This window comes from Dreissena polymorpha, chromosome 3, assembly GCF_020536995.1.
Source record: "Dreissena polymorpha isolate Duluth1 chromosome 3, UMN_Dpol_1.0, whole genome shotgun sequence".
In the NCBI taxonomy this organism is placed as follows: domain Eukaryota; kingdom Metazoa; phylum Mollusca; class Bivalvia; order Myida; family Dreissenidae; genus Dreissena; species Dreissena polymorpha.
The window spans coordinates 95,156,842-95,179,759 of record NC_068357.1 but is presented as its reverse complement, the minus strand read 5'-3'; the positions used below and the strand labels follow the sequence as shown (position 1 = coordinate 95,179,759).

At 36.2% G+C, this 22,918-nt stretch overlaps 1 protein-coding gene across 2 annotated transcripts in view; it reads left to right on the top strand.

Annotated features, from left to right (window-relative positions):
• The first annotated feature begins 4,299 nt into the window (after positions 1-4,299).
• Positions 4,300-22,918, top strand: part of LOC127875376 (putative transcription factor p65 homolog) — a 42,309-nt gene continuing 23,690 nt past the window's right edge. Inside the window, exons 1-4 of one of the 2 annotated variants that reach the window (XM_052420418.1) lie at positions 4,300-4,508; positions 16,539-16,643; positions 17,341-17,552; positions 22,176-22,413. In XM_052420418.1, the coding sequence (XP_052276378.1) occupies positions 16,592-16,643; positions 17,341-17,552; positions 22,176-22,413 (502 nt within the window). In that variant the 5' untranslated portion in view covers positions 4,300-4,508; positions 16,539-16,591. Of the gene's footprint in view, positions 4,509-5,312; positions 5,465-16,538; positions 16,644-17,340; positions 17,553-22,175; positions 22,414-22,918 lie in introns of those variants that run through there. The other variant, XM_052420417.1, reaches the window with a different exon arrangement.

Below are 22,918 nucleotides of genomic sequence, written 5' to 3'. Positions count from 1 at the left end.
TTTTTTTATATATTCGAATCGATCAAACAGAAATAAAATATGCGAACACAAATCAATAATTCTTTTTGCATGTGCAGCTCGATACAGCCACGCCCATACGTAGTTTCGTATCAGACCATTGTAGATATATGATTGCATGCATGTTTTTAATAAACGATCTTAAACAACAACACATACAGAGTCAATTTGATATATTAAGCCGTTATTCTAGAAATTACAATCATTCACGCGCAGCGATAAAAGTGCGATTGAGTGTTAAAAATATCATTTCGTGTACTTAAGTTTTGATTAAAATTATAACTTAGATAATCAAGTATCTTTGACATTTTTAATGTATCATGATTCAATCAAACATGCGTACTGCTGAAGAAAGCTATCCGTTTCAAACAAATTCAAGAACAAGTGATACACAAATCTCCAATGATACAAATATGTCGACTGTTATACCCGTAATTCTAGACATGTCGCTGCAAAAACGCGATCCAAAATGTTTGTGCACTCTTAGATATATATGATGTCCAATATGTATTGTGCAGATTATAGGACGCAACATTTTTGGCATTATAATGTTTAATTTTTTGTTTTTAGTCCGTTATTTGATAGCAATCTTGTTTATATTCAAGTTTTCGAATGTCCCAAAAGGCATGCACTTAGTGCTCAAGCGGTCCTACTGTAAAACAAATTAGCGTGAAAAAACTACCGCGCACGTCCTAAAAAAACATATTCTGCACAATTGTTATTTAGTTCATGTCATATATACATATTGTATACAGTTAATATTGCGATGTATTGTAGTATATGTCATGCTATGTCACCTTTATATGCTTATATTATTTATAAAAAGACAAAAAAGAAGGGAATATATTTGCCATGCATGTATTAAAACATGTGAATATGAACGACTAAATAACGTAAGTCCTACGGTAATTGTGTGAATATGAACGACTAAATAACGTAAGTCCTATGGTAAGTATGGTAATTTTCTCATAACATGGCACACTATACTATTCAAATAGGATTTTGCCGGTACTAATATACGCCATTAACTGGTATGTTTGTTCCTTAGAATGTAAACAATCTAATTGTATTGTCTCAATAAAGATTGGGCGGGGCAGATATTTACCACACGGGCGTGAATTTACCAAACTTGTTAGAGGACCATAGCCCAATGTTACAATAAAAAAAAAACTACTACACTAGGCCTTACGGTTAATGAAGAGAATAATTTTTTCTAAAAAAACTTATTCAATATAAATAAATTAGCCAAAGAAGTATCAAAAGTTTACCCATAGAGTACGATTTGAACACATTTGGGAGAGGATGTGAATTCAAAAACTCTGGGCCGTGCGTTTTCATATTATACGATATTTAATTGTTAGTACATGTATCTTAATTTACATGTAAGGGAAACACATCACCCATGGAAGCGCCATTTCGATCACAGGTACATGAACTGAACAAACTTGCAAAAGGACACCGATACGTAATATGCAAAATAGTACACCTATGTCCGTTGTCTATTTAGAAAAGATGATTTGTATGTTAAAGTTATTTAGCTCTATAAGTCAATATTAAACAATTGAGCTCAAGTGATTCCGTGAGCCCTTGCCAGTTTGACATCAGGGAGTAATTTGAACAATATGTTTAGTGGACCACTATATGATATTGAATATCAAATCTTAAACCTTTAAGACTTGCGTTTTCTCCACTTTAATTATCAATGATAAGCCATCATATGCAGCGGAACGGAACGCTTTAAACGACTTTGAAAGATGGTTAGCAAATGATTATTTCGTTGAATATTTATTTGAATCTGTCTGGTAGCTTAAGGGGATATGTCTTTTTAAGCAAATTTTTGACAACAGATGAGACACTGAAATGTCACTTACAAAAATACGATACAATATATGTAACGGAATCACTATATGGGTAGGTTTGAGGCATGGCGAGCCTCGCACTTAGTCTTGCGCAAATAACAAATTTCTCAACTGTAATTAAACTGTAAAAGATAGGACGTCAATTTAATTTAATGTAAACAATAGATGAAATTTTCACAACTTATTTAAACTTATGTGTAGTGTTTGCATGGTTTCCTTACAGAAAAGCATAAAAAGTACATAGTCATTGGCAGTTCTTTCAATTTATTCTAACGGCTATGCAATTCAACTGAACAAAACCATTTTTGGTCGAGATCGTATAAAACCAAAAATCAAGCAATTGTCATTAATATATTGGCAAAAAATACTTCTCTAGTAATCACAATATATAACGATTATTGCCCCCGCCAAAAGTAAAATAGCTGCAAACAATCTTGAACTCAGACAATAAATTATCAAAACAGATGTTCTGAGCAAGTTTCGTTAAGATTGTGCAAAAAGATTACTTTCATAATGTCACTGTTGAAGGATACAGTCATATTACGAAAACTGCCCTGCAACTTTGGACCATGATTTTAAGTGAACTGAGTCGATTTTCGTATTCGGCCGAGATGTCAATAGAACACATATTAAGAGCAAGTTACATGATTATTGGACAATACTGCAAGAGTGTTCGCAATATTTCAATTAAGCCATATCAGCATAACTTCACTGCCCCTTCAAGAAAACTGGAACCATTTTCAAGCTCGACTGAGTTTGTAAGAACAAATTTCCTGAACAAGTTTTATGAAGATTGTGTGAAAAAAAACACGACTTTATGAGCGATCATAATCTGTTTCATCAATTGGACACAGTGACTTTATTTTTGATCGTGCATGACGTAGTTTCGAGATGTCAATGCTTAAGGCAAATATCACGAAGGCTTTCATTTATATTTGGTTAAACATGTTGACTCTAGAGTGCTCAAAAAGTTTTAAAGTTGGTGACGTACTACGCATGATATACAACGCACGACGATCGACGGCAAAAGAGCAATCACAAAAGCTCAATATGAGCAAGTTGTGTTCGCTAAAATACGGAATCCGGATAGTGCCATCTATAATCTCGCCCTTCTTCCATCAAGGGCGACACACGAAGCGATACACGATATTTTTCGCGACACACGAAAAGACACACGAAGCGATACGCGATATTCTGCGCGACACACGATATTTGCGCGATACCGGAAGCGACGCGCGAGAATTTACCACAAAATACCGCCCTTGTGTTGGTATCCCAAAATGCGATATATCTTGGTAAATATCGCCTGTCGATTCGTGTATCGCGCAAATATCGTGTTTCGTTACGTGTATCGCGCACAAAACTCGTGTGTCGCTTTGAGTATTGCGCAAAATATCGTGTCTCGCGTTCAAAAGTCAACACACGAAACACGAATCGAAACACGATATTTTACGCGACACACGAAGCGATACACGATATTTTAGTATTCATTTATCGCCCAAATTATCCGAATCACGTGTATCGTGATCTAATTTCAGACCGCGACACACGACACACGAAGCGATTCTCGATATTTTGCGCGATACTCTCGCGTTTTTAAACGGCGTTACAGTAATTCTTAACCATTTACTATCAATATGGCTGCCCTCGAAACAATAATAAAAGATATTTTCGTCCATGCTTGATGCACATACTTGATGACGTAAAAATATCCCCTTTTTGTCTCCCCTGATTTTTTGAAAACGCGAGAGTCGACAGGCGATATTATTTCAGCGATATTTGAACAGTACAAATCTCGCGTGTCGCTTCGTGTATCGCGCAAAATATCGAGCATTGCTTTGTGTGTCGTGTCCCGCGGTCTGAAATTAGACCGCGATATACGAGATTCGGATAATATGGGCGATATTTGAATAATCAAACATCGTGTATCGCTTCGTGTGTCGCGCAAAATATCGTGCGTCGCTTCGTGTTTCGTGTGTCGCCCTTTGAATGCGAGACACGATATTTTGCACGATACTCAAAGCGACACACGATTTTTTGCGCAATACACGAAGCGACACACGATATTTTGCGCGATACACGAAGCGACACGCGATATTTACCACGATATATCGCCTTTTGGGATACCTACACGAGGGCGATATTTCGTGGTAAATTCTCGCGCGTCGCTTCGTGTATCGCGCAAACATCGTTTGTCGTTTCGTGTGTCGCGCAAAATATCATGTATTGCTTAATTCGTTTGTCGTGTGTCGCCCTTGATGAAAGAAGAACGAGATTAAAGATGGCACTGTCCGGATTCCGTACTAAAAACATAATTATACAGAGTATAAATAAGTCTTATGTAAAGTTATGTGTATACACGTTTTGGGGAACTACTTTGGTAATTCCGTTTTCTATTTCTATTTTGTATTTAAATGGGATACCTTCTGGAATTTTCCATGTATAACCCTTAAACGAAATGATCAAGTATTGAACATTCTAAATTTCAATTGTCTGATCTGTTGTTTATTTTAAGAGTTTTTATGTTTGTGTCTATATTTTGGCTATATAAACATGGTCTGGATAAGTAGAAAAAGTAACGTGGATTATTCTATAATGAATCGATTGTTATTTAACTTCCTTATTTGATAAGTAAGTATGTTTTTTTTTTATTGTGTGACAATTTGAAATGTTAAATAAATTTAACGACTTCTACAATAAAGTCTCTTTATCTCCACCCTGCGAAGCCTGATAATTGGGTAGTTCTAAACACTTAACTTGGCATAGAAGTATAGCATGTATAAGCCTACTTATATGCCACTCGTTCAGTTGTCTCCCATCATTTTACGTGTTGGCACATTGTTATACTTTACTTCTATAATTTGACATTATTGTAAATTTATTTAAACTTATTTTCGTACTTGTGAGCAAGATACCCCACCGCAAACCGATACATTTTTCAGTGGTAGCTTGATATATAACAAAGTTAATGAAAATAAACAAAAATTGAACAACATGTACTGAGTATTACAGTACTCGATGCAAACAAGTCGGGTAAACCATACGAAGCTACAATTAATGGTTCACCGATACGAGTCAAACAACGGATCCTCGAAGTATTAATGTTTTATTGAGACGTGGCAATGCTACAGCGCAAATTCTCGTTTTGCTTCTAAACAATCTTCAACGATTTGATTGATATCTAACCATGCTGGTGAACCGGCGGGGAGCCAGAAAACTATGTTAAAGTGTACATTTTAGCCATGAGGCAATGGTAATGTGATAACATAATAATTGGTAACTTCAATGTTAATTTAAAAACTAAAAAACATAACTACTTCATTTATTTATATTGATGTTACATTAAAACGATCAAGTCTCGCCCATAGGCAGGGAACCATGATTTCCTGAAAACGAAAACGAAACAAACAGGTTCCCGGCGTTTCAGGTTACTTTCAGCATACAACGAGCACAAATCAGGGACGCATTTAGTGACTTCCTGATAAATTCCAGTTTTCTAAATATAGTACATTACGTATCGGAAAACCGCACAACATACAGAACCAACGCTATCAGAGTGATGGCGAATAACACAAATTCAGTCTCGGGTAAGTATTTTTTAAATAATTTCAATCTAAACAAGCGCTGTTTTCTAAGTTTTTATTATTCCGTACCGAAGTCATATTGTTCCTATTGTTGTCAATCGTTTTGGCTTTTGCATCATATCCATTCAAATGACAGATTTGTTGATCTTTATATTGGGGTCCTAAACATTACCGATTTGAATTTTGATTATAGGATCGTAAACATGGATCTTTATATTAAGGTCATATCTTATTCTTTCTTTAAATTATTAACTTGATTACATATGCTGTTCAATATACCAAGAATGTCATGGTTGTTGTAAATCGTCCGCCTCTGGCCAGTCTGGGAAAACACAGTTTACACTTAGATTAACATGTCCACATGCACAGGGAAAAGTCTCGATTTTTTTACTATATACTATATATACTTAGTATATATATATATATAGTATATAGTAAAAATCGAGACTTTTCCCTGTGTTCTCATGTTGTAGCCTCTAAACCTTTAAGTTCGTGCACCTTAAACTTCAATGGCATATCTTTCATGAAAAATCATTAGACAATAACTAAACTTGATTTATACTTTATGATTTATCTTTTGTTTAACAAATAACGAGTGAAATATGTTGGTTTACAGATAATAATAATGGAGTTAGGTACCTTTAAACATTCATGTACATAATAGTCTGCGTCACACAGAATATATTACCCTATAAGATCGTGCACCGATTTTGACGACGTCCTGGGATGTGTTTATAATAACTGATGTATGTTTTTGTGAATATGTGTTTATTTGTATTAAATATGTGTTGTTTAGATGAATTTCGTGAATAAACTCAGGGCTCGAATTTAACTTTTTTTTCTACTTGAAAAACATTGCGAGCAGCTTTAATACCAACTTGCAAAATCAAAAACATTCTCGCAAATTTTGCTGGAAACATAATTTAATTTCATTTTTTTATTCAACAGTTAACTTTGCTTTATCTTTCGTATTGTTATTTCAATCTGTGGGCAAAAAGAAACTAGTTATTTTTCGCTTTGACGCCATGTCTGTTCAAGTTCAATGAACACGTGTGAATTAGTCGACAGTTTAACATTCTTTGTACCAATACCATCCTTGAATCTGTACTATAAGTATACTAGTCTATATACAAGGTGCAAGCTTCCGCATACGGGTATTAGGACGTTCTATGACATATGGTTTAGCGTTCAGGATGTCGAACGCATTTAGCAATATTACTGTTGTTTTCACTATTTCGTTACTCGCAAAAAATTACTAGTGGCTTAAAACTTAACTGGCAATCGGTATTTTTCACTCGCATTTTGCGAGTGTGCGAGTGTTAATTTCGAGCCCTGAAACTGTATTGAAAAGAATGGTTTAAACAAAACTGGTATTCATAAAAACGAAATATGAACTGTGATAACTGTATTCAGAGGTCTAGATCTAGATAAAGTGTATTTACTAACGGAAAATAGCTAAATAAAATTCTATTCACAATAGGGGCATAAAAAGCTGTCATCCTTTCTAATGACAGTTGTTTTGTGACAAAATCCCAAATTGACGCAGTATGAACATTTATCGCAATAGGCCGGTCACAATCATAACGTATGGTCTCGTGTCATCATTTGGGGGTAAAATTTTCCGCATACCCAGCATACTTTAATCGTATTGTAATGCAAACTACAGAGAGCACAATACAAATTCGAGAGGGGCCTCCAAGGGAAACTACTCTTAAAACCTTTTAGGATCAAAACATTGACAAACATAGCCGTCTGATGAAGGAAATGTGCAGATTTTAAACATTGTTTAGGCTATTTCTTTGAAACGAGGTCAGAATAAACGGACAATTGATATATTTATTGTTTTTTTCCTCATGATTGTTGTCTTATATATTATTATGTATTATAGTTGCAAAAATCGCACTGTCACCTACTGACCCTCCAGGTTACTGGAAGTTGGAAGCTCAAAGTTGCAAGACTTTTTTGGCTACCAACTCGCTACCACCTAGTATCCAGTCTGCACCATAAAAGAATGTTTTTATTAAAGTGAAATTATGGGCATTTTCACTGTTGAATTGAGCTGAAAAGAATTAACAGGTCAAAAGAATTAGTTAAAATATGGTAACTGACCAATTATCTGCAACTCATTTTGCTACCAATTGTTTATAAAAAGTATATATTATTAGTTATTGTCTAATGATTTTTCATGAAAGATATGCCATTGAAATTTAAGGTGCACAAAATTATAGGTTTAGAGGCTATATTCAATATTTATCATGACTGTCCCAGTCCTCTAAGCCGAGTGGGACTGTCTTTTTATTAGGATCAGAGTAAGTGTTTGAGTGTCATATGAATAGATATCGTTGCAGGAAAACTAATCATTTCTGTTGTCAGTTGTCAAACAAAAGTACGGTTGATATTCAAATGCATTATTTTTCTCTTTATGGGATATTGTTTTAGTATGTTGATGCTGCATTAACAAATATAAGTGTATAAGGAGTGAAAACACCAAAAACAATCAACGGTTGCGATAGACACCTATAAACGTAGCATATACTGTAAGATGCGTCTAATGTCACTTTAAAATAGACACATACTATAAAGCTATGGTTACTAGAGTGGATGAACCTAAATCCCAACAGCTCCTTATTCCGAACAAAATATAAATATCAATATTATTAATAAATCGTGATGCATGCTGGATTTATTACATCAGTATCATAATGTCACAACTACCGGTACGCTCGTTCTTTTCCTCAACATTTTGTGTTCATGGCGCTTTTGGTAGTTCGGAGACATTTAATTGATTAAATCCTGTGCACATCGGTATGTGAAATTAGCAATAGGCTAAGCTTTGTCACGATTTTGCTAAGGTTATAAAACATTACATGTTTTTCTTTTTTAACTACCTATCAATGTAAGTTATATGGAAACATCTTATTATCATTTGTGTCTCCGACATGTTTAGGGGCCCTGGGCTTAAGGAATTGATATTGTTCGGAATTACATACCAAAATTGAGGACTGCTCCCAAATCCGTCTTAATTTTAGATTGACCGTTTTTGGTCATTTATTGAAGCCTAATATTACTGTAGATTTAGAATACAGCTTTAACATGGCATCTACAATATATATTTATGCGTATTTCTCATTTGCATTGTTCGCTTCTTGGCTTGGCTTTTAACAGAGCTCACAACTTACTGTTATCAATTAGTCATGAGCCGTCAAGTGAGAGCAAAGCAAAGAAGGTATGACCCCTGCATCGTTGACATTGGCGCTGATGCTATCAGAAACGGATGCATGTCTTTCGGCAAGGCATCAGAAGTTTACAACATCCCTGAAACATCATTGCATGGATGTGTGTAAAAAGTATGCTACCGCCACAATAGGATCTAAAACAGTACTCTCTCAAGAAGAAAACCTGTGCTATTACTCATAGATGGATAAAGATTGCCCCAAACACCGTTTTCAATAAAATAACTGCTTTAAGGGCTACGAATTCATCTTCGGTTATGGCACCAGCAACAGCAGTTGAAGAACCTGTAGCCCCTGCTGTTGCAACCCCAGTGGCAGCCTCTGCATTTGCAGCCCCAGGGCTTTGTTTCCTTCTGTGAGAATGGCTGTTCTTCACAATTTTGGGAAATTTGCGACTCAAATTTTCACAATTTCAAAAAGTTTGCGACTCAAATTTTCACAATTTCAAGAAGGACGCGACTCAAAATTTTACAATTTAGAAGGTTTGCGGCTTTTTTTTTCACAATTTTGAACAGTTCGCGACTTGTTTTTTCTCAAAACAGGGGTGCCAAGGCCGCTCCACAAAAAACGGGAAAAAAAGCCCTGAGCCCTTGCGCGAGTGCATCTGCAGTTGCAACCCTGTGGTAGAGCCTGCACTTACAGCCTCTGTGGCAGTCCCTGCAGTTGCAACCCCTGAGGCTGCCCCTGCAGTTGCAATCCCTGTGGCAGCCCCTGCACTTGCAGCCCTTGTGGCCCCACCTGCAGTAACAACCCCTGTGGTAGCTCCTGCAGTTGCGACCTCTATGTCAGCCCTTGCAGTTGCAACCCCTGAAGTTACAGCGTGTTTTGTTACAGGTTAGCCTCCTCCTCTGAATCTCTCAAAGGCCTACCAGCTACTTGTGGTGATGCAATTTCACCTTTCAACAGATATTTGAAACTTCTAAGAACTGATCAAAAGAAGCAAAGACACATAGAACAATAATGCCAAAATGCATAAATGGTTACCGTTACATGGAGTGGGTGAAAGAAAAAGAAGAACTAAACGAAAATTAGCAACGTCAGACAGAAAGGTTGCAGAAGAAAATCAAGAAAGACGAAGAGCTAAGAAAAAAAACATGCTTGAAAAGAAACAAAAGTACAAAGAAAATGCAAATAAAAAGAGGATTGAACAGAAAAATAGACAAGTACAAGAAGAAGCACGGTCTTGCCAGATATAGAGGCCTTGGACTAGGATGACAAAAATGAGTGCACTTATTGCCTCAGGGGCTTTCATTTTGCCTGTGTTTCAGAACAGCTCATAGAAAGCTCAGATGAACCATTTGAATGCAAATACTGCTTAATCAGTGTTGAAGAAGTACCATTTACTATTTGAAAACATCTCAATACGTGTGTCCATTACAAGTAAACACTATGGCATATGTAAGTGTTTAAGGACAGTAGGCAGAATCATTGCTCTTTGAAGATTTATCATGATTGTTCTTAAAAGCATGTGTTTGTGTTTTATGTGCTGTGTTTATGATCATATTGCCCTTGTAAAATTGTACCTTAAAATAGTCCATGATAGATTATCAGTACTGATTACATACAATTGTTTATTTTGTTTTTTCTAAACTCAAACCGTTTGGCATTGGGAGCAGTTATGAACAGTTCTAGGAGCATTGTTTGGAATTAGGGGTAGTTGATCATATTAAATAAAATTATATTTGTTCACCCAGTAACTTCTTTCAGAATCCAATCAAACAGTATTATATCGGAAAACATGTAAGTAGTAGTATAAATGTATTGGAGAATTATATCTTGTTGACTACAAGTGCTCATAATGCTGAACAACATAAAAATCCGCTTTAGTGTTTGGTATTCGGAGCAACCTCTCTATGCTAGTTTTAACAATACACTTGGAATAGTATTGGCTGCTATCAGAATGAATTTATTATACCCCCATTACCATTGGTAATGCGGGCTATATAATTATGAGTCACTTTGTCTGTCTGTCGGTCTGTCCTGAAATCTTGTCTGGGCAATAACTATGTTGTTCATTGTGAGATTTTAAAATCATTTGGAACATTTGTTCACCATCATTAGACGGTGTGTCGCGGGAAAGAATTACTTCGATATCTCAAAAGTCAAGGTCACACTTTGAGTTCACAGGTCAAAAATGGCCATAAATGAGCTTGTCCAGGCCATAACGTTGTCATTTATTGTGAGATTTTAAAATCATTTGGCTCATTTGTTCACCATCATTGGACGGTGTGTCGCGCAAAAGAATTATGTGGATATCTCCAAGGTCAAGGTCACACTTTGAGTTCAAAGGTCAAAAATGGCCATGAGCTTGTCCGGGCAATAACTAAGTCATTCATTGTGAGATTTTAAAATCATTTGGCACATTTTTTCACCATCATTGGAGGGTGTGTCGCGGGAAAGAATTACGTCGATATCTCCAAGGTCAAGGTCACACTTTGAGTTCAAAGGTCAAAAATGGCCATAAATTAGCTTGTCCGGGCCATAACTATGTCGTTCATTGTGAGATTTTCAAATCATTTTGCACATTTGTTTATCATCATTGAACGGTGTGTCGCGCAAAAGAATTACGTCGATATCTCCAAGGTCAAGGTCACACTGAGTTCAAAGGTCAAATATGGCCATAAATAAGCTTGTCCGGGCCATAACTATGTCGTTCATTGTGACATTTTAAAATCATTTGTTCACCATCATTAGACGGTGTGTCGCATGAAAGAATCATGTCGATATCTCCAAGGTCAAGGTCACACATTGAGTTCAAAGGTCAAAAATGACCATATATGATAATGGCATAATAATTCTTAAAAATCGCCATAAATTAGATTCTTTGTTTTGTGAAGACAGCATGCAAAATAGTCTGTGTCATTATGCGGCACATGGGGTTATACGTCACATCTGTGACAAAGCTCTAGTTTTACCTTGTTTTAAACAATACTAAGTCCCTCCAAAACTGGGTTTTCTTTGTAATAAATCAAGATGAAAAACAACAAATGAAAAACCTCAATTAATTCAATCCAACAATAAAAAAAGAGTTCAACTGCCTTTGCCTTAAAATCAGTTTCAGGGCTAGTGTACATATTCACAAAAAAGTCATATGTTTGATGAAGAAATTATCATAAATTGTAACATTAAACAAATATTCAAATGACTTGATTGTTTTTATTGATTCATTTCTACTCTATTGCATAAATTATTATGCCATCATTCTACTAGAATATCAATACTGGGTATGTTAAACCATGCTTATTTGCATGCAACTGCTCTGCCCCTACGTCCTTAATGGATGCAGCAGTAACTGCTTTTTAAATGCATGGTGGATTCTGTTTAAAGCGCACAGTTGTACACGTAGATGTCATCAATGTTTTGTTTATAAACCTTTATCACTATCAATCATTGTCACTAAAATCTGTATCATAATCAATGTCTCGAGGTTAAATTTCTATTGCTGGGCTTTGTCCCTGTCCATTATGGTTTTGGGGTGTATTAGTGAAACTACATTTAGTCTTTTGTAAAGCTAACTTAAATTATTTGAAATTCAAATTTGAGTTGTAGCTTGGCTTTACAAAAAGACAGAAAAGCTGTAGTAGTAATGCTGTATTAGCGTTTAGGGATGAATTATTTTAATTAAGTGCATATCAATGGCTAATTAGTTGACATATAAGCGTAATATTTTGTTGTTTTTAACCAGTGGTAAATAAAAAAATGTCCTTCAAGAAATAGAAGTAGCAACCTGTTTATGTGTTAGGTGAAGTATACAATTCAGCGCTGTCGCTGGGTATACAGAAATTCGCCACCTTTACTTGCCATTTTAACAATTCTGTTGCATATTAAAAACACCAAGGGCCATTTTGTAGCCATTCTAAAGCCAAAGTCTGCAATTAATATACAATTCATTTAGGTAGTGTGTGGATTTTTTTTATTCATCATAGCAAAGCAAAGTTCCGGAGAAATTGTTTGAAATTTCTGGCTGTAGAGTTAAGACAAATGTTCTTGCAAGCATTTTGAGACCCCCAAATATAATGGCAGTTTTGAAGCCATGCTTATTAGATATTTTATTTAACAAAGCGTAACAATTGTGGCAGTCGAACAATGTATATAATATAAATCCTCATTCTAATTATACAGTCTTTGTCAGATGGAGTCAGGATACAGAAGGCATTTAGTGCTGGCTTGATCTAGTGATATTTCAATGCCAATGTAAGGGTGGCATTTTGAAGTTGCAGTGTCCACTTATCTGTTTGGCATTCTGTTTCCAGAGCTTTTATACGCCCGTTTTTTTCAAAAACCCTTGTCTGGCGGGTGGTGGCGTCCACAGCAGTGTCCACTCTCTAATTCAAATAGTTTTTATCTGATCTTCACCAAACTTGTTCAGAAGTTGTATCTAGACAATATCTAGGTCAAGTTTGAATATGGGTCATGCTGGGTCAAAAACTAGATCATTGGGTCACTTAGTGCATTTCAAAGATTTAGCATGGTGTCTGCTCTCTAATTGAAGTAGTTTTCATCCGATCTTCACCAAATATGGTCAGAAGTTGTGTCTAAATGATATCTAGGTAAATATGAAATATGGGTCATGCCGGGTCAAAAACTAGGTCACAAGGTCACTTAGTGCATTTCAAGCAATTAGCATGGTGTCCGCTCTCTAATTAAAGTAGTTTTCATCTGATCTTCACCAAATTTGGTCAGAAGTTGTATCTAGAAAATATCTAGGTCAAGTTCGAATATGTGTCATGCCGGGTCAAAAACTAGGTCATGGGATCACTTAGTGCATTTCAAGGATTTAGCATGGTGTCCGCTCTCTAATTGAAGTAGTTTTCATCAGATCTTCACCAAATTTGGTCAGAAGTTGTATCTAGACAATATCTAGGTCAAGTTTAAATATGAGTCATGCCGGGTCAAAAACTAGGTCACTGGATCACTAAGTGCATTTCAAGGATTTAGCATGGTGTCTGCTATCTAATTGAAGTAGTTTTCATCTGATCTAAATAATATCTAGGTCAAGTTCAACTATGGGTCATGCTGGGTAAAAAACTAGGTCACTAGGTCACTTAGTGCATTTCAAGCATTAAGCATGGTGTCCAAAACCTTTAAAGGGGCGTATCTTGTGACGGTTTGGCACTCTTGTTTCTAAATGTTTTAAAATATAATATTGACCTGATGTTTGGTGAGTGAGTCTACATTCATTACTTACAGATCAAGTTCGAGTTTTGTTCTGGTCCATTGATGTTTTGCGAAGTTACAAGCCTTGGGCTTAGAAATCTTCTCCCTAGAATAAATGTTTTGGGGACTTGTTTCATAAACCCTTGCAGATATTAGACTCATTTTTGGTACGTTAATTGATTAATCAAATTACAAGAATTACAGATCAAATCAAGTTTCCTTCCCATCCATTGATTCCTAGGACTATTAGGAGAATTAAGTAAAGTTGATGAAAATTACTATATAGCGAACATTGGACGTAAAGATTTTATCATAAAGATGATATCAATGGCATTAGATATTTTACATATTACGGAAAAGCTATGTTAAAAAGTCATCAAAGTTGTATGTATGCACGATTGTTCCACCACCCTCGTCATCTTTCCATCTTCAATAGAGTTTGTGATAAGTGTTTGGACCTGCAGAATACTGTGAACCTGTAGCTCGATATATGCTTCAACTCATGGACCACCTCTTTTTATGCACAAATGTGTTTACTGGTTTTAATTTTAGATTTTCTCACCTGTTTTGTGAATTACAATCATTCATTTTAAGTTCACCTGAGCACAACGTGCTCATGGTGAGCTTTTGTGATCGCTTTTTGTCCGTCGTCCATTGTGCATTGTGCGGCGTCAACATTTGCCTTGTTTACTCTCTAGAGGCCACATTTATTGTCCAATCTTCATGAAATTTGGTCAGAAGATTGGTTTCAATGATATTTTGGATGAGTTCGAACACTCTTGAGGCCACATTTATTGTCTGATCTTCATTAAACTTGGTCAGAAGATTCATCCCAATAATATCTTGGACAAGTTCCTAAATGATGCCAGTTGGTTGAAAAACATGGCCGCCAGGTGGCGGGGCATTTTTCCTTATATGGCTATAGTAAAACCTTGTTAACACTCTAGATGCCACATTTATTTTCCAATCTTCATGAAACTTGCTCAGAAGATTTGTCCCACTGATATCTTGGATATGTTCAAAAATGGTAATTTTGCTTCAAAAACATGGCTGCCAAGGGGCGGGGCATTTTTCCTTATATGGCTATATATTGCTATAGTAAAATCTTGTTAACACTCTAGAGCAACATTTATTGTCCAATCTTAATGAAACTTGGTCAGAAGATTCATCCCAATAATATCTTGGATGAGTTCAAAAAATGATGCCGGTTGGTTGAAAAACATGGCCGCCAGGGGGCGGGGCATTTTTCCTTATATGCAGTTTTTTTTTCTCCACTTTTTGGGAAGATAGCCCATGGCTTTGGAATTGGGAATTTTATCGACATTTCCATGAAATTGGGAAAATAAATTCATTAGCCTTTTTTTCCACATGAAAAGTCCACTGATAAGGGAAATACTAAATTTGATATAACTCTTTACAATCATTCAGATTAAAAGAAAAAAATCATATAATACTTTGTTAGATGTAATTGAATTACAATTGAGATAAAATACACATAAGACTTCTTTCTAAAAAAAAAAAAAAAAAGTATACTTTTTGGGATTGGGAACATAGCCGAATTTCGGCTATAAAATCGGGCCAAAAAAAACCCTGATATGGCTATAGTAAAACCTTGTTAACACTCTAGAGGCCACATTTATTGTCCAATCTTGATGAAATATGGTCGGAAGATTTGTCTAAATGATATCTTGGATGAGTTCGAAAATGGTTACGTTTGCATGAAAAACATGGCCGCCAAGGGGCGGGGCATTTTTCCTAATATGGCTATATAAGGCTATAGTAAAATCTTGTTAACACTCTAGAGGCCACATTTATAGTCCGATCTTCATGAAACTTGGTCAGAAAATTCATCCTAATAATATCTTGGACGAGTTCAAAAATGATGCCGGTTGGTTGAAAAACATGGCCACCACGGGTGCAGGGCTATTTTCCTTATATGGCTATAGTAAAACCTTGTTAACACTCTAGAGGTCACATTTATTTTCCGATCATCATGAAACTCGGTCAGAAGATTTGTCCCAATGATATCTTGGATGAGTTCGAAAATGGTTTTGGTTGCTTTAAAAACATGGCCACAAGGGACGGGGCATATTTCCTTATATGCTATTACGGCTGTAGTAAAACCTTGTTAACACTCTAGAGGCCACATTTAGTAGCCAATCTTCATGAAATTTGGTCAGAAGATTGTTCTCAATGATATCTTGGATATGTTCGAAAATAATTATGTTTGCTTGAAAAAAATGGCTTCCAAGGGGCGGGGCATTTTTCCTTATATGGCTATAGTAATATCTTAACACTCTAGAGGCCACATTTACTGTCCGATCTTCATGAAACTTGGTCAGAAGATTCATCCTGATAATATCTTGGACGAGTTCAAAAATGATGCCGGTTGGTTGAAAAACATGGCTGCCAGGGGGCGGGGCATTTTTACTTATTTGGCTATAGTAAACCTTTGTTAACACTCTAGAGGCCACATTTATTTTCCGATCTTCGTGAAACTTGGTCAGAAGATTTGTCCCAATAATATCTTGTTATCTCAGGTGAGCAACTTTGGGCCTTTCAGGCCCTCTTGTTCTTGTTTATGACAGAGAGGCAGCAAAGAATGAACAGAGAGGCAGCATTTTGACAGAAAGGCCACCGATATGCATCTACACAGCGTAACTGATGACCCTGGTTTGCTTTTTCAGGCTCACTTACACAGGAACAGATCGTACAACTTTTCACACAGGCAAACGTCAACATGGAAAACCTAGATTTCATGGACCCTGGGATTCAGCAATATTTGTCATCAGGTGAGAGCAAGCACTTGAAACCGTTATGTTTTCAAACTGGACAAATTTGGAAGTTAAGTTACTCAAATATTTGTTGTGGTCCCCAGAATCCTGGTTTACCATTTAGATTGGTTTCACTGTATCAATAAAACAACACATTCACTTGCTATTCTTTCTGGAGTATTGTTTGAAGATGGAATGCAGTACCTGGATATCATATTACCGGATATTTGTGCTTTATTTTTAGACCAACCATGTAACCAAAGTAAACAGTGCTTTTTGTGGTTGAACAGATAAGTCGCGTTCTGAGAAAACTGGGCATAATGCATGTGCGTAAAGTGTCGTCCTAGATTAGCCTGTGCAGTCCACACAGGCTAATCAGGGGCGACACTTTCAGGCTAAACAAGATTTTTGGTAAGAAGGGACTTTCTTTAAACGAAAAATACCATAAAAGTGGAAAGTGTCGTCCCTGATTAGCCTGTGCGGACTGCACAGCCTAATCTGGGACGACACTTTACGCACATGCATTATGCCCAGTTTTCTCAGAACACAACTCAGTTATTAATTTTGGCTCACTGACCACTTCCTGGGCAAAAAAAATTCATGTTTATAAATAGATAAAATAAAAAATAATTATTGATTTTCTGATCACAACCATTTTCCTTATTTGGCTATCAATCAGCAATTCATAGTAAATCAGATTTGTTTCATATTTCAGACCCAAATCTAAATACAGCAGCAACATCCAAGCCGAAGGGGGCCTCTAATCAGCCTACGCGGGGGACCCCTGTGGCTGGCCCATATGTTGAAATAGTGGAGCAGCCCAAGGCCCGGGGATTGAGATTCCGTTATGAGTGCGAAGGAAGATCTGCAGGAAGCATTCCGGGAGAATCCAGCACCCCAGAACGGAAAACCTTTCCTGCAATAAAGGTATTTTCAGTTAAAAAAGGATTTTAAAACATGGTGATAGATTCTTAATCATGAACTCAATCTAGGCTTGTTGTTTTGCAATAAGCTGACAACAATATGTTATTATTCAATCTACTGTACTCTGCTTAGCTATGACGTCAGTTCCTTTCAAAATGGTATAAAAGAACGTTTTTTTTTGGAAACCATTACATGCCTCTTTTTAAGTATCTTTTCTACTTAAACACATTATGTTGTCTAATGGCAACTGATTTGGGTTTTCATTGTTTGGCTCTTTAGCAACACGTCAATACGCCACTTTAATTGTATGTTGATTGGAATCACTCTGTTCTGTCCATATTATCTTAGATACCTATTTCACAATCATGTCATGACCATGAAGTACAGTTGTGCACGAGATGTTTTTCATGCCTTAGGACCCAAGCGTTCTGAGTCATGTGCCTTTTCAACTAAGTCATAACCATGAATATTACATGACTGTGTACAACATTTTTTTCAGCCTTAGTATCCAATGCATTTCTGAGTTATCTGCCCTTGAACAATTAGTGTTTGGAGGAAGGGTGTTGTACACACTTATTATTCCGGAAATAAGGATTTGAGCCGTCCAGGGTTGATTTTGAGGTGAATGTAAATCCGATGAGTTTGTTTCAAGGCGGGTGGGGGTAGGGAAAAAATTCTTTTAGTGCGGGATCATTTCAGAACGAATATTGTTATAGCATCGTGGGCATTCCGGACATTTGCGCTTGGTACCGATTTTATTTATTGATATCTGATTGGTAAGCGGCTGGCACTGACATGAGCAGGCACTGGCAAAGTAAAGCACTGCAATATCATATTTTAAAACAATATGTTAATCAAATTATATATTGACTGCGTATTTGCTAGGTTACTGGTTACTGGTTTTCATTTTCTGCAGTCAAACGATATGCATATTTTATTTCATTTGCAAATGATGTATCGCGACATGTTTTCGGACAGTCCTTTTCGGATACGCTGGTTTGTTAATTACATTTCGAAGTTCTTAATATCATTTGTTTAGAATGTCAAATACACCTGCGGTGTTACGGATGGTTTGGTTAATAATATTTCGCATTGTACTCACCAGAAATTGCACCTAGAAAGACTATAAAAAAAGAACTATAAGCTAGGGCTCGGGGGTTGGGCCCTCTCTTCCCTTTATCCTACGGCTTAATTTTCCGGATTTCAAATTTGGGCCAATTGACACCCCTGCTTATGACACAGCTCTAGATATCCTTATGTTAAACATGTATGCACTATAAGAATAATGTTTGTTATAATTATTTCATTTTCTTAAGCATTTTTAAAGTACTCAAGTACATGTACAACATGTAGCTGAAGCATTGATAAACCCAGCCGTTGAGTTCAAGTTGACAGGGAATTTCTATTCAAAAGTCAGAATGTGAGTTTTATACACATGCTTAAAAACATGTCTTCCCAGATAAATTCTGCTGTTATGGATTTTAATACCCTGCCAATTGCGAAGTGATATAGAATTTGCGTTGCCCATCTTTCCGTCTGTCAGTCCATGAGTCACAAAACTTGTCTGGGCTAAATCTCAAAAACTATAAAATATATCAACATGAAACTTCATAGGTGTATAGATATTAATTAGGAGAAGCGCCATGCACAAGAACCATAACCCTACACTGTCTTTAATAAGAGTTATTACTTTTTTTGATGATGTAACTTTTCAGAGCTAAATCTCAGATACAATACAATATTTCGACATGAAACTCAATGGGTGTGTAGAAAGCAATGTGAAGAACTGCCATGTGCTTCAACCATAACCCTACACTTTCTAAAATAAGAGTTATTTCCCTCTGTTGTTTTTGTATGATGTAACTTTTCAGGGCTTTCTTTCAACATGAACATTCATGGATGTAAAAGATATCAATGAGGAGAATTGCAATGCATAAAAACAATTACCCTACACTTAATTATTTTTGGGGGATTATGCAAATGCATTAAACCCGGTCTTCCTTGATAATGGCTCATTTATATGATTAGTTGTATGACAATACTGTTGAGTGACAAGCATTTGTAAACTCAACAGTGTTTGTGGTTGACACATCAATAGCTGTCTGCATTACATTGTTAGAATAAAAGTAAAAGCGTCATACTATTATTTATCTTGATACTTTTTGAAGTGTCAAGTGATGCAAGTACAGTATTTAAACTAATGCTATCACTAGAAATTTGAGTGCTTTTTAGACAGGAATTTAATAGACAGTAAGTTTCCTGTTTATAATCACTGAAAAACTATTGAAAAGTACACAGAAAAGTACACGGACATGTTATTTTTTTTGACATGACACATAAATGAATAGATTAAATCTGTTTCTTTCCTTTATTTGGTTTTGATTTTCTTCCTTAAAAAATTAAACAGATTGTTTTTTTGTTACAATCTTTAGGTACTTAATTGAAAGTATTGAAGCTAAGAAGTACTTTTGTGAATGTTCAAAGCATATTTTTAATTGATTTATTTTTTATATAAATTGAATTTGTGTTTTTTAATTTTTTAGCCGGATTTTTTTCGAAAAAATCTCGGCTTATAGATTGATGTTGTCGGGCGGGCGGGCGGGGTGGCGGCGTGCTCGAAAATGTTAAAGTTCTTATTTCATGGTATAACTTTGGTATGCTTGGACCTAGAGTCTTCAAACTTGACATGAAGGTTGGCCAGGATTAACAGATGACCACTGGTCATTTCAAGGTCATTCATTTGAAGGTCAAGGTCACTGTGACCTTCAATATAAAAAATGTTAAAGTTGTTATAACTTTGGTATGCTTGGACCTAGAGTCTTGAAACTTGACATGAAGGTTGGCCATAACTAGTTAGTAACCACTGGTCATTTCAAGGTCATTCATTTGAAGGTCAAGGTCACTGTGACCTTGAATGTAAAAATGTTAAAGTTCTTATTTCATGGTATAACTTTGGTATGCTTGGACCTAGAGTCTTCAAACTTGACATGAAGGTTGGCCAGGATTAACAGATGACCACTGGTCATTTCAAGGTCATTCATTTGAAGGTGAAGGTCACTGTGACCTTCAATATAAAAATGTTAAAGTTGTTATAACTTTGGTATGCTTGGACCTAGAGTCTTGAAACTTGACATGAAGGTTGGCCAGAACTAGTAAGTAACCACTGGACATTTCAAGGTCATTCATTTGAAGGTCAAGGTCACTGTGACCTTGAATGTAAAAATGTTAAAGTTGTTATAACTTTGGTATGCTTGGACCTAGAGTCTTGAAACTTGACATGAAGGTTGGCCAGAACTAGTAAGTAACCACTGGACATTTCAAGGTCATTCATTTGAAGGTCAAGGTCACTGTGACCTTGAATGTAAAAATGTTAAAGTTCTTATTTCATGTTATAACTTTGGTATGCTTGTACCTAGAGTCTTCAAACTTGAAATAAAGATTGGCCAGTACTAGAAGATGACCACTGGTCATTTCAATGTCATTCATTTGAAGGTCAAGGTCACTGTGACCTTAAATGTTAAAATGTTAAAATTGTTATAACTTTGGTATGCTTGGACATAGAGTCTTCAAACTTGACATGAAGGTTTGCAAGCACACTTAGATGACCACTGGTCATTTCAAGGTCATTCATTCTAAGGTCAAGGTCACTGTGACCTTGAATGTAAAAATGTTAAAGTTCTTATAACTTTGGTAGGTAAAAATGTTAAAGTTCTTATTCCATGTTATAACTTTGGTATGCTTGTACCTAGAGTCTTCAAACTTGACCTTAAATGTTATTGTTGTTCATGTATATGCATGCATTCAAAACATAACACAAGGTTTGCTCATGCCTTGAAAAGTACTAACATTTCATTTTGACCTTTGAACAATATTTCAGTAATTTAAGTATTGCATTGACAAAAACACGAAAGGTACTTTCCTGTCATTTAAATCAAAAATCCGGCTTCAATGCGGTCATCTCCGACCGCGGAACTCTTGTTATATCTATAATGTACTTGATTATTTAACAAAATTAAGATGTAATAGTTCTATGATACTGGATAATTGAAAATGCAAAAAAAAACAGAAGAAAATACAATCTACCAAGTTTTGAAAAATGTTTAATTTAACTGGAAAATATTTTGTTTAATCTACAAATGCTTATTAAGTAGCACTTTATCTTTGTGACAACTGAGATCTTTATAGGTACACAGTCTAAAAATTGCCTGACCAAAGGATGGTACGGATTGTGTTTGTTTTTTTTTGTCCAGAAATATCTGTTCTAATACCATTACCATGTCCATTGGAATTTGTAAGCAGACTTGAGCACAACATGCTCATGATGAGCTTTTGTCATCACCTTTCGTCTGTTGTAAAATGTCCGTCTTGCTTTGTGTGTCATGTATTGTCAGTTGTCAAAATGTACTTTTTGAATACTTGAGAGGCCACAATTATTTCCAATCTTCATGAAGCTGGACAGAGCAGATCAAATCCTTTGGGTCTCAGGTGAATGACCAGGAGTCCTGGGCCCTAATGTTGTGAAGTTTTCACAAGCTTTTCATTTTAACTCATGCATAGGACCAAAAATCCACCAGAAATCTCCTTCTCCCCTGCAATTGCAATAACAGATGCTTATCTTTCTTAAAGATACACAACTACAGCGGCCCAGCAGTGATAGTTGTCTCGTGTGTCACAAAAGACGAGCCCTACAAGCCCCACCCCCACAATCTCGTGGGAAAAGACTGCAAGAAGGGTGTGTGCACGCTACGCATACGCGACACTGCTACAGTAACGTTCCCACATCTGGGAATACAGTGCGCCAAAAAGAAAGACGTGGAGGGGAACTTGAAGCTTAGACAGGAGATAAATGTGGACCCATTTCAAAGTAAGCCCTAGAGGTCCATTTAAAAACTTGTTATTATTGTGAAATGTGGTAGTTATCTCTTGCTTTTCACACAATTGGCAAGGCTGTTTTTACATGGTTGGTTTAACTACTATTACAGTAAAACAAAGTACAATGTACTTGTGTGTGCACAGGGTGAGCTTTTGAAACTGAAACTTTCCTTGCCCCATTAGACAGGCGATCTAGAATGAAATAAGCCATGCTGGGGGGGGGGGGGGCATAATTAATTTCGCTGTATATAGTGAAAACTTAAAAAAAACACTCTGAAGGCCTAGAGGTTAAATAATTACGATGCATGTTGCCCATCAACCAATTTTGTTCAAATATTGTTGGAACATCATATGGTGGTCTTCTAACAAATTTGTTCAAATCATGGTTATACATGTGAAAATTTATCCCCCCCAGTCTGGGATATTTTGTTTTTTATGCCCACAGATCGAATGATCCGAGGTATATTGTTTTTGGCCTGTCTGTCTGTCATTCTGTC